General features: G+C 44.4%; 1 protein-coding gene across 1 annotated transcript in view; it reads right to left on the bottom strand.

The window, feature by feature from the left end:
- Nucleotides 1-258: 258 nt before the first annotated feature.
- Nucleotides 259-12,579, bottom strand: part of LOC144161559 (myb-related protein B-like) — a 118,385-nt gene continuing 106,064 nt past the window's right edge. Inside the window, exons 18-19 of the mRNA XM_077692211.1 lie at nucleotides 1,905-1,934; nucleotides 259-330 (exon numbers count right to left, since the gene is read on the bottom strand). Coding sequence (XP_077548337.1) covers nucleotides 259-330; nucleotides 1,905-1,934 — 102 coding nt within the window. The remainder of the gene's footprint in view (nucleotides 331-1,904; nucleotides 1,935-12,579) is intronic.

Raw genomic sequence — 12,579 nt, 5'->3', positions numbered from 1 at the left:
CGTGTGAGATGAGATGAGACATCTGTGAACTGTGGCACATAACGACGGAAGTGTCAGCACAGCCAACCGTAAAAACAATTCAGGGAAGCTTGCAATCACACGCAAGACTTGAATGGCGGAGCTGTTGTCGGCGAGCATTGCCGGACACATATATATAGTTGAGTTTCAATATCATTGTTTATTTTCATAGTTGCGGTGATAGTAATCGCTGTCATATGCACCGAAGAAGTCGTCGTCTTCTTCGCTGCGAGTGGTGGATTAAAAGCCATACTCAGCATTGTAAGCATCCACCAGCTCCTCGTCATCGACACGAGGCAGCAGTGGCGGGATCTGCAAGTCGTCTCGGGAAGGATTTTCACACTCGTAGCCATGTCTTCAATTATCCATAATATATTTTAGAGAGCGCGGCGTTCGCGGTGAGCTCTTCCAGGCAAGATGTCTTTTTATCGTTAGCGTTTGCTCTGGAGTTGTTTTTTTAAATGCGCGGTAGCGCTTGACAACAGCGCTGGAGTTTTTTTTTTTTTTTTTTTTTTTTTGAAAGCCACTGCACGAGCCGAGGACTCGGCGGTCGCCGCGAGGCAAGCGCTTTGTGGACGCGCGTTTTTCTTGTTTTTTCGGAGGGCACGTAAAGGTTTTTGTCCTATTTTTCTTTTGCTAAAGCCACTGCGCGTGCCGAAAACGCTGGGCGGTCGCCTCGATGCACGCGCTCATGAGCGCTCGGCATTTTCTTGGTATTTTGAGCTTGCGGCCAGTAGCAACAGCTCCGATGTTAAAATATGCAGTCGAACAAATATATAGGCGGGGGATATGCTCGATAACTGCGTGAGCGAAAATTGCAACATTCCCCAGATACCATAAGCATATACCCACTGCAAGCCCTGAGGTATTTTTTCCCCTGAAACTACCAAAGTTAACAAGCATTGCACACAAAACAAATGTCTTACCATTTAACCCTTAGACTTTATTTCGGGATAAAAAGTACTTTTTTCCCTAAGGGATTAAATATAAGTACTGACCACTCAAATTCGGAGACCACCAAGATATGTAGGCAGAAAGAACGCCATTCGTATGTAAAAAGAGATGTAGGAAGATGTCTATGCTGAAAGCACTGGGACTGCGATATTCGACAAAAAGCTCTGGGGGCTGCGTTTCTTCATCTTTCTGGAAGCAGGAGTTGTTTTGAGCAACAATAATTTCAGATCCCACGTTGTTCCGGTTGTTTCGTTATCTTGCGCAGTGTCGGTTAACCGCTTCTTGTTTGAACGGAGCACTCGAAAAGGCTTCACCCGAAACATATACCCGCTTTGTTGGTCATAATGGTACTGTGCACGGCATTGTCGAATTTTTGCTGTCAACATTGTGGGCTCTAAACCTTGAAATTTAATCTCAGTGTTCCGGAAATATCCTTTGCATGATGACATAACAAACAATAGCTTCCAAGCTTTGCCTTTAAAAACAAATTTATGGAGCTTCTAAGTACTTTAAGGTAGGTGCATTTGATTCTGCGCGAAGTAAGGTAGATTCTAATGGAAGTTCAACGCGCACAGCTTGCCATACCTCGCTGAATATTATTGCTTTAGGATATTTTCTTGATGCCTTCTGTACAACTGCGTGGATGGGTACAAGAAAACAATCATGGCAGGAGGATATCTGACTCGCGTTGAACACAAGTTTTTGGATGTTCTTTCTAAAATGGAGGCACCGAATAAGCTAAAGTGGTCGAAAACAATAATTTATGCCAAAAGGGTGAACTGAGATGCTTCAATGTACCATTCGTATTCACAATTTTAGTTCCTGTTATCACACAGCAGTGAACCGATGACACGGTGATGTCAAAATGTTAAGAAAAAACGATGTGCCTCTGAAGCAGGCAACTAACAGGGTGAATATTAAGCGTTGCTTACCTCCTGGATGCCACAATTGCCTCTCAGCAACTGAAAAACAGGAAAGGCGGTCACATGGGGCACACGGCGCCGAACGCATGCGATATACTAAGTATTAAAGGCTGCAGTAGTTTGCAATTATTCAGCTTAGCATTGCCCCGAAAAGTACTTCGCTTGCTGTTTTTCATGCCACCATATATGGTTATGCAGCCTTCAATCAGCGGAATTCCAAGATCGTTGATTGTAGGGTTTAACACGCCTACGCAACGCAGGCGATGAGGCGCGCCGTAGTGGGTGGCTCCGGATTAATTTTGACCACCCGGGGATCTTTAAAGGACGCAAAAATCTCGTACACACGGGAGTTTTTGCTTTTCGCCTCCAGCAGAAAAGCGGCCGCCGTGGCCGAGAATCGAACCCGCGTCCTCATGCTCAGCAGCGCAACGCCTTAGCCACTGAGCCACTGCGGCGGGTGGAATTCCAAGCAGCTTCTTTGACCTATCAGCAATATGATGGGGATATTCTGCTGTTATTCTTTTGTCTCAAGACGGTAAATGTGTGCACATGTTGTGCGTGCAATAAACACTTCGCGATATAAATTTGTAACTGGTAATGAGCTGCGAAGTCGCTTATTTCTGGAGAGATCTGGTGCATTCACTGGAGAAAAAATGAATTATAGCACCGATATATCATTAGCCCAACATTAGGAAAGTGAAGATGAGAATCAAATCAGCGTCATTTATTCAGTATGAGTGCTTTTATGTTTTTAAGAAAATCTCATACCGCTGTTCGGTGTAACGTACTTTCTTTGTGACATCAAATATTTTCTGGACGGGCGTCGCTAAGTGAAGAACTTACATAGGCCGTTTCAGTACTGGGCGGTTAGTCAAGCTCACAGTGCAAGCTTACACCATTTCGCCCTGTTCCCCAATTATTTGTTAATAACTGTTTATCCGAAGTTCCCAAAATAACCATGTTTTACGTTTTCATTCCTAAGGTTGTACAGAACTGCGGAGCTGCGTGGCACGCTGCCGTGAAAAAAAAAAGAACTAGCGGTGAAAACTGACACAAACCAGGACAGAAAAAAATATCGCCAAGTCCTCTGATTTATTTTAGAAATGCCCGTCACACGCAGTTTATGCAATTGCTGTAGTTGTGCGTGGGGACGCTTCGTAAAATTTTAATATCTCAAAGTGCCCTAACCAATCGAATCGATGACCTTTTTCAGAGCAATTTCCTGCGCACCTTTCTGGCTAGGAAATGTTTCCTGAACGTTTGCCTATTTCTATATATTTCAATATTATTCGTGCGGATTTCTGTTCGAGGAGACCTGTGTTTTGCAAGCGACTAAAAAGAAAGAAAACCAAGAAAAATGCCGTCCGCTTTGCTTAGCTCAAATTTAAAGATTTTTGTATTTTTTTAGGAGGGTTTATCATTTCTACAGTCATTTAAAAATGCATATCGAGGCTATGACCACCCTTTTTGGGCCTCAAAAATTTCATCGTTCATACAATAACAATTGATGTGAGAAACAAGCAAATATTGCAGAAAAGCGCCTACAAGAGATAGAGGACCAGATTCGCAACATGTCGGCGACATCTTAGCAAATTACTGTCAGGGTGATAAACAAGAGATGGACGTGCCAAATCGCATTGGACATGTGGCTTCTAGATGCGGCTGTAAGCATACAAGTCAATGAGAACAATACGCAGGGCCAATGAAAAATAATTCTATACGAATAAATGCATGTTACTTACTGTTTGCCCTGGTGCGATCAATAGAACTCCTTTGAATTCTCGAAATCTTATGTGGCACATGACCTTGAGGTGATCGCGGAAGAGTCTCTAGAGGCTCTATTCGAAGATTCCTGGAAATAAGCCCATTCTTTTTGATGGGAAAAGGTTTTGTAAGAACGTCTTGCGGATTATGTGGGCCCAATCAGTAAGAATTTTTGTGCAGGTGTACATGGGCTGCCATATCTTCTACCACATGGTCAGTTCTAAAGAATGCTTCAAGCGTTTTTTTTTTTAACAGGCGTCCTTCTTTCGTATGACCAAAATACGGTAAGGACATGTTGTTACTTTGTCTGTACCAATCAGACATTAAGGCCTACACAAAGAAACCATATGAAAGGTGTGTTGTTTATAAGCAGAAAATTTGAGGGCTATTAAAACTTCAGCTTTTAGTAACGTCACAATATCCTTCATACTTGTACCACACGACCACAAGAGCTTTGCAAAATATGCAAACTTTCTTTGTTTATGGGTATTCAGCAGACATGAATGTTTACACATTTGGCTGCTATTCATCCGCAGTACACAGAAATATTCACGGGCAAGTTGACAGAAACTTTCATTGCCTTACTCTTGACTCAAACGTTCGAGCTGCTTAAAAATGTGACCATTCAATGCAGGTGGTTAGGCTGAACGTATGACAGCACAAAAATCAATTTCTATCCGTGTTTCAACAAAGCCCACGAACTGCAAAAATATTGAACAATAATGAATGTGGTTATCTTATCTGCGGGGCACAGTTTGTGTTTCCAACAACACAGAAAATCGGCACGCACATCGACACGTTGATCGGCATGAAGACACCACGAGTTGAACTTTTCGATGTGTGCCTCAATTTCTGTTTTAATAAAAATGTTCTTGTGCTTCTCGTACTCTAAAACCTTTAAGAAAGTTGCTACAAAATATACACGTTCCTTGCGGAGTGACAATAGTTCACGGGCCTCAATTAATTCATTAATGCTGCCCGGCCACTGGCTATCGTTCGATGGGTATAGCGTATTTATCTGTATTGTGTTGGTTTTCCCGCCAGCCGAGATAACTTGGGCACTAGGGGCGGGGAGGGAGGAAACCGCGGAAGCTTCTTTTTTGTTCGCCGCGCTATTGTGTTTACCACACGAGGGGGCCCGGACAGGACTTGTACAAATGCGTTCGGTCATCCCAAAATAGTTCAAAGCGATGATAGCTTTCGAAGGAGGACTTCCTTTCGTTCGTTTGGAAAGCTGGAGAAAAGGGACCGTTGACATTTTAATGACCGCGATTATCGCCATGAGAATGCCCGAACCGAAAAGGAGCTGGAGGTCAGTCAAGGGGTCAAGATACGAAAAGGGTACCAGACATTCTGTCTACCACAGTTGCACTGCTTAAAATTACTGAGCGAAGTTTTCATTCGCTCCAGTGTGACCCTGGCGACTCGGCAGCTGGGATGTGTCAATGGGCAGGCGACCAGGCATTGTTACGCGCTCGACGTGTTTACAATGCATATGAATTTTGGCGGCGCGGGGCACAATCATAGGCGTGCACGGTATCGGCAATACTTTTATACGAGCCGCCCGACAACCGATGGCCAGCGCTAGGTCTGCTTTTAGTTGGTTGGTTTTTATTTGTATTAAGTTTGTGTTTTGCTGAACACCTCCGGGTTTCTGTATGAGAGTGAGAGAGCTGGGTCACTTGACTATTTTGAACCCACCTAGCTTTGTTTGTCACGGTGTCCAATCAGTGGTCTATGGGAAGCCGTCCGCGCTCTCAATTTGGGACGTCCTGTTTGTGGGCAAGGTTTCAGTGGTAAAACCGAGGAGCTTGATGTTTCGCAAAAAAGAGATAGGAAGGGGGAGAGAGCGGTGAGCCTCGCTCGATGCGGGCCTTGCCCAACCTCTTCTACGCGATCATGAGCCTTGAGAGTTGTAAATACATAGTGTACATAAAGTGTCGATATTGTACAATTGCTTGGAGTACCTCATCGTTTTCCACGTGCCGTCGACAACGAGTCATCGTTTCATCGATTAATCTCTCCGATCATCGACTTCGGCAACCGATCCAACGGACGGTCACATCTTTGAATTTAACTAACGTATTATTGAACATCAGCCATTTACTACTTAAAAATGTAAGAAAGAACTTCAACACTCAAAACCGTTCGTATTTCTGCTAAGCAACAACAGGCCCACAAATAATAAACAGTAAATGTTTAGTCATTTTCTTTAATTAGTGTACAATGAATGCATGAGTGTACAACGAGCAAATCTTTTGCCCTTGCATAGCACTGTCGGAAAGGATGAAACCTGAGCTCGAACTTAGCACAACGCAAATCGCCGTGTAAGTTTTGCTTAGTTTTTTTGCGCCGGATGCGTTTTCTTATTCAATCTGGGGGCTGGCCCTGATTACTCGCTGATAACTTGTATTTTATGTAAGTACTCTGCCATTCTGGTATGTTCCAATCAAGAAGTTTTTCAGGGGTTTCTCAAAAATCTTCAAGAAGACTTTCAGGAGTTTCAGGAAGTTCATTCAGTTGTAGCCATCCCTGTATTCTGGGGAAGTAATTCATTCCTAATCCGGAATTTACATTTGCGCTTGCTCATACCTGCACTGCGGCCTTAAGGCGATCATTTTTTTAATTGTTTAGTCCACCCGTTACATGTCTGTCTCACTGCATGTCCTCCTTATATGCAATTAATATTAAAGTTTCCGCTCGAGCGTGCCGAGTATGGAAGCGTTCTATAACCCATGCCCCTTCACTGCCATCACACTTTCTTACACTAAGCTGTATTGTTATATATGTTAAAATCCGCAGTTCGTTTACAAACGTGTGTGCAACTTCTGCATTTTACAGAAAATGTACCAATAGAAAAATAAAATGGTCGCAAAATACACGGGAATTTCCAAGGCTGTCTTACTGTGCGGCTTCTCTGCCCGTGAGTAACATTAATTACATTTTAACAATGTGATGTGATCATCGGATGGTGTCATTATTCTCGTATAAAACGGCGCGGGCCAAAGCAGAAAAATATTTGCACACGTTAAGGCGGCAGGAGAGCCCCCATATAGGCGCGTTGGTATAACTCGGCGCTGTTTTATCGTGCCTTTCTGTCACTGTGCTCTTCTGCCTCGATCCCGTTTTTTTTTTTGCATGCTATTTTACCGTTGTGCTGTTATGACGCATACTGTTTGTCGGAGCCGTTTTGCCGCATGCTGTCTTGCGTTTGCTGTATTTTCGCCACTCCAGTTGAGCAGTGTTTGTTTCGGGGGATTAACGTTATTTTATGTCAAGATTGCTTCACCACATTTTTCTAACGGTAGCTGTCCTTTAACACAATCATGATTTTGTTTAGAACAAAAATCTCTAATAATCAGTGAAGAATATTAACATCCTTAATTTGTCAAGCGTAGCCACCCAAGACCAATGACAACATGCTGTACCAGTTTTAGCCCGTTGTCGGTGTTGTGCAAGAACAAAGCCGCGCCTTTCCCGGTGTCATGGTACAGGTGCTGGTTATATTGGGATCCATTAATCTGAAAAACAAAAATAACAACTTTTGATATGACAACTAATAATAGCAAAATCTTTACCATCCCTTCCCCCCAAAAATTTGAGAGGCAAGAAAGCTTTCTGATGTCAAAACTGCGTCAAGATTTTCGCTCAAAGTGCGTCCAACCTTCGCTGCATGAAAGTGCGTCCAATGCATCATCAAACCTTCAAAGACCCAAATCGCAAACCACTAACTAACCCATGCGATGACTTTTCGCGCACTGAGTAAACGTATACGAACGATCTAAATGTATACCGACACTGGTTCATGAGGTGAAGCTATACTATCGTACTCCTTATTCATGATCGATGCGTGTATCGTCTTATCTAGGACAGTTCCTTTTTCGTGATTTTCAAGTAACCGTTCTGGCACAGTGGCAGCCCGGTTTCACGCACCCGCTGTATGTCCAGAGATTTTATCAGAGCTATTCGGTGGACCAACCGGTCTATGAAGAAACGCTTTAGTTTTTTTAGAGAACGTCGTCAGTCTCACTAAGAACGCTTTAGCTTTAAAGCCGGATCTTCGATTGTTGAGTCTTGTCCGACCCCGGGAAGGGGCTGATCCAGAGTGTATTCTGTGCTTTGCATACTTGGCGAAATGGCGCAAAGCTTGGACAAAACACATAATAGAGAGGACTTACGGAACTGCCACTTCTATCAACTAATGCATTTTTTTATTGCATACCCAGCTTTCTCGCTCAAAATTACAACCTCTCGGGAACCTAGAAAAACCACTTTAGGAAAATGATATTTGGTATAAAGCTAGAAGTCAACGTGAAGATTAAAACGCTAAAAGAATATTCAGGTTTCTGAATATTTTTTTGTGTAATTCGCTGTCAAATTTAACTCCCCATGCATTTCTATGCGATAGTTCCCATGGCTCAGGAACCCAGTCGCGCAACGTGCGCGACTTGAAACTGTGCACAAAGCAAGTATTCACCCCAGATATTAGCTGTGCAAAAGAAGTTTTCATTTCGCTAAAAAATTGCAGAGTAATCACTGTTGAAAGGACTGCCATGAGCGGGAAAGCTGCACATGGTAAAAGCCCGAGATTGCATAGAAACATGTAGTGCACGCTCCTAGCGCGTGAAAGGTTCAAACAAAAAAATACACGCAATCTCCGAAATGCAAACAAAAAAAATATTTCTATGAGTGGAAAGTTCATTCTGGTACTAAAACTACTTAAGCTCTTTCTCAGGAGTAGAAACTGAGGCCTGCCTAACCCATTTATCTCCAAGACTGCTTATGTTAGCAGCGTCATCAATTCTCGCAGTATAGAGTTGAGCACCGTTCCTATACCAAAGTTCATGACGTTTCTAAATGCGAGAGAGAGAAGGCTTTTGCCAGAAGAGAAAGCCAAGATGTTTGGCGGAATTTCGGCACCGACATGCTACTCGGCGGAGGAAGGAGGAAAAGCGGAAAGAAAAGGCCCGATAGAGAACAGGGCAGAAGAAAGAGAAGTAAAAGATGAGAGAAAAATAACAAAAAATTATGCTCCGTGTGTGTGAGTAGTGTGATTAAAAAGTCTGTCTTCTAAACTTTAAATCACTGCAATGACGCCAATCTCGTCCAGGTAGTCGAGAAATGCCTCCAGTACTTTGCGTTGAGCTGGTGGAGATGGCCATGAAACAAGAAGTACTTTCAAGGTAATTGGTCCTAAGCTGGGGAGCTCTAGTTTCTGCACAAGACTGCACCTTGCGTGGATATATGCGGAGCATTCCAACATCAAATGCTCCACGGTTTTCAGCGACCCGCAGTTGTCGCAGTAAGGGTTTTTGGTGACACCAAGTCGAAAAAGGTATGACTACGTAAGCGGTTCGCTGAGATGAAGTCGGTGGTATAACGTCTCTAATCGGCGCGGAAGTACCTCTGGCAGCCTCATCCTGAGCTTAGGGCCTATCTATGTAGCGTAGAAAGGTATGGCGGTGCTCTGGAAGGAACCAGAGACGGTTCCGTTCCATTAAAACGAACACCTTCGCTGTAGTTGTGGCATCACAGTTAGTGAAGAAAATCTTCCTCACACTGCGCATTTCCAGGCCCCTGCGAGAAACTTCATCCGCCTTCTCATTTCCTAGAACATCGTAGTGACCGGGAAGCCACTGAAACATTATACGGTGTCCAGCGTCGTTGGTAAGGGGGTGCAGGTATATGATGTCACGACAGGCATGTTCATGAATAGTGAAGCAGTCGCTGCGTTGCAGGCTTTGGAGAGCCGCCTTCGAGTCCGTGAAAACAGCCCATTGCTTTGGCCACTGGCGTAAAATGTAGCGTATAGCTTCTTTAATGGTGTGAATCTCGCCGGTCATAGATGATGTGACACGTTCGAGGCGATAGGAGAACGTCTGGCATAGCACCCTAAGCGACCATGACAATGAACAGAGAGATGCGATGTGTACGTTCCGTTCAAGAACTGTGATGCTCCTTGAAAGGTACAGTATTGGTCAAAATTTTCTAGACCACGTTTAAACTTTTGGGGAAACAAAGAATTGAATGAAAAGGCATAACATTAAATTTTGACACGAATATTTTAAAGCGGAAAGAAAGGTGCTCTCGTCACCTTTTTAGGGTAAAATAGGTAAATTTATACTCTTCGCCGCTATTAGGTTTTGGCTTGGTCCAGAAACATTTGACGAAGCCTTTGCGCTAGACAGCAAGCCGTCTGACCTGCGCACACTTGGCCACAAGAGAGAAGTATATAAACCACGCAGGTAACATACTGGTTGGTATGTTTCAAGACAAAAGACTCAGTGCTCAACCGGGGTGTTTAGCACCTGCCGGTGAACCCGTTCACCGTCTCTGTTCAACTTGTTAGGTGGAGGAATGGCGACATTTTAGTCCTACCTTGAGGCCACCTCTTTAAGCGTGTGGTTAGTTCTGTGCATGTAAGGAACCACCCACATACGTGTTGTGCTTGCCTGTCTATTTATTTGTCTTCCTTACATTTGAATTCCTTTCAACGACTTGGCAACCTTGTTACAGGCTCACGAAAGCTGAGAGCCCCACCTCCCTGTGTTTCTTGACTTCTCCAAAAAGCTAATCATGAGCACACACGACTTAACAACAGCGGAATGAAGCTTTTGTAACGCAACAGATGTACATAATTAAAACGAGTGCTGTGAGATTCAGAAAATAGGTGCATGCGCTTCCTGAAAATAGATTCAGGAAATGTGTGTGATGGGCTAGCGATGCAAGTATCATAGACACGACGCAGAGCAAAAAACACTCCTACTTCCTCTGCTTCTTCCTTTTCTCAAGTTACTCTCTAAAGAGCCTTCGTCAGTGCATCATGAATAATTTTCTTTTAAAGTTTTTTTTTTGATCCCCTGTTTTCCGTGTCTTCAAAACTACTTGCCAGTTACAGCGTCCTCCAAGAAGTGGCACCCGCCGCGGTGGCTCAGTGGCTAAGGCGTTGCGCTGCTGAGCACGAGGTCGCGGGTTCGATTCCCGGCCGCGGCGGCCGCTTTTCTGATGGAGGCGAAGAGCAAAAACGCCCGTGTGTACGAGATTTCGGCGCACGTTAAAGATCCCCAGGTGGTCAAAATTAATCCGGAGCCCTCCACTACGGCGCGCCTCATCGCCTGCGTTGCGTCGGCGCGTTAAACCCTACAATCAATCAATCAATCAATCCAAGAAGTGGCCGTTCATTTCAAATTCGTTTCTTGGCTTAACGTCAGCTCAGATAGCTTCTCCATGCATGTCGTTCAGTTACGCAACTTATGGGTTTAGAACCCTGAGAGAAAGCCAGTGTGCAATCAGACACAACTAAGCGGAGAAACATGAGTTTGATTCCGCTCGGAGCACGGCGCCACAGTGCAGCTCCCGTACAAATAAAGAGGAACACTTCTTGGTACTATTAAAAAACAATTTCTGAAAACATTTCAAGATTATTGCAAAAAACAGAAATATCCCTTTTTTTTAAATTTCCATGCTTGAAACATCGATTTCACCAATAAGTACAGTCGCCATGTTCTATGCGAGGGCCCACATTTTTCATCGGAAAGAAGGCAGCTCTCTTAACTCCGCGGAAATTAAGACTTCCGGCGGCTATTCTCTGAGGAGAAAATCCTGGGACGCTGACCTTGTCCGTCATATATGCACAAGGCGACAAAAGCACTCTTGCGCTTCCTAAAAACGACGGACTTGTACGAAAGACTGCAGCACAAGAGACTGTACATTCTATGAATAAGGAAGGTAAAGGGCTGGTTCTGACAGTTCCGAGCCCGTAGAGGAGGACCCAAGCACAAGTCCGGGTGAAGGCGTTGATGACGTTGAGAGAAGTCTGCATTATTCCTCTAAGACTTCTTTCAAGGGTGCGTGCGCGTGCAGCGGGAGGGCAGTAAAAGATGTAGCTGCTGGCTGCGTTTGCGCAATCTATTAACAACACCACATATGCTTGCAGAGGTTGCCTGGCATTCAACATAGCACAGAAGCCCCTCCAACGTTGTCGATGTGAACAAGCGCTCCACATCGGCCATGATGGCGTCAGCTATGAAGCTGTTGAGCCAAGGCGTGGCGGGAACCTCGAAATGAAGCTCTCCGTGGTACAAAAAGAAGAAGAGGGTTTATTTTCGTGGCACCCAGGACAGGCGTTCGTCGTTCGATTGCGCGAGGGGCGAGCCTCGTGCCGCGAGAACCCAGCTCTAAGCGCGAGCTATCCCTCAGGATCTCCGTCGCATCTAGGTGTCTTCGTCGTCTTCGTGCATGCTCCGGAGAACGATGGTGATGATATTTTCCACAAAGCCATAGCTCATTTGCAATTCCACAGTTCAATATGGCAAAGAATGAAAGTGCCTCCGGAATGGAAGCTTGCAAAAATAGTACCACTTTTAAAACCAAGGAAAGCACCAACAAGCTACGCATCTTTCCAGCCTATTGCTTTGCTCAGTTGTGTTGGAAGGTTAATGGAAAAAATGATACATTCAAGTATAATCTGGTTTCTTGAGAGCAGGAAAACCTTCCCCCAAGAAATGAATGGTTTCCGTCAAAACAGATCTTTGATAGATAACATCATCGCTCTAGTGTCTTCTATTGAAGATTCACTCAATTCTGGCTGTACACCAACTACCAACTGCTATTTTCCTGGCCATCAAAGCTGCCTTCGACTCGGTCCTCCACGCAGCGATCCTTGCCGCTGTTGGAGACCGTGGTCTCGGGGGCAGGATATACACATATATAGCGAACTACTTTGATACATCTTACTACGCTGTAGAAAAGTGTGTACCACAAGGTGCTGTACTAAGTCCACTGTTATTCAACCTGACCCTCCTTTCAAGCAAGCGAGTACTGCCACGTGGAGGTAAGATCACGCTATATGCAGATGACATTTGTATCTGGTGGGCCTCACGTTCTCGACAATCTACACAGCAGCCCTTAAGGCCCATAA

This window comes from Haemaphysalis longicornis, unplaced genomic scaffold (assembly GCF_048455015.1).
Source record: "Haemaphysalis longicornis isolate Haplotype H1 unplaced genomic scaffold, Haemaphysalis longicornis Haplotype H1 scaffold_12, whole genome shotgun sequence".
NCBI classification, from domain to species: domain Eukaryota; kingdom Metazoa; phylum Arthropoda; class Arachnida; order Ixodida; family Ixodidae; genus Haemaphysalis; species Haemaphysalis longicornis.
This window is presented reverse-complemented; position numbering and strand designations above follow the sequence as displayed.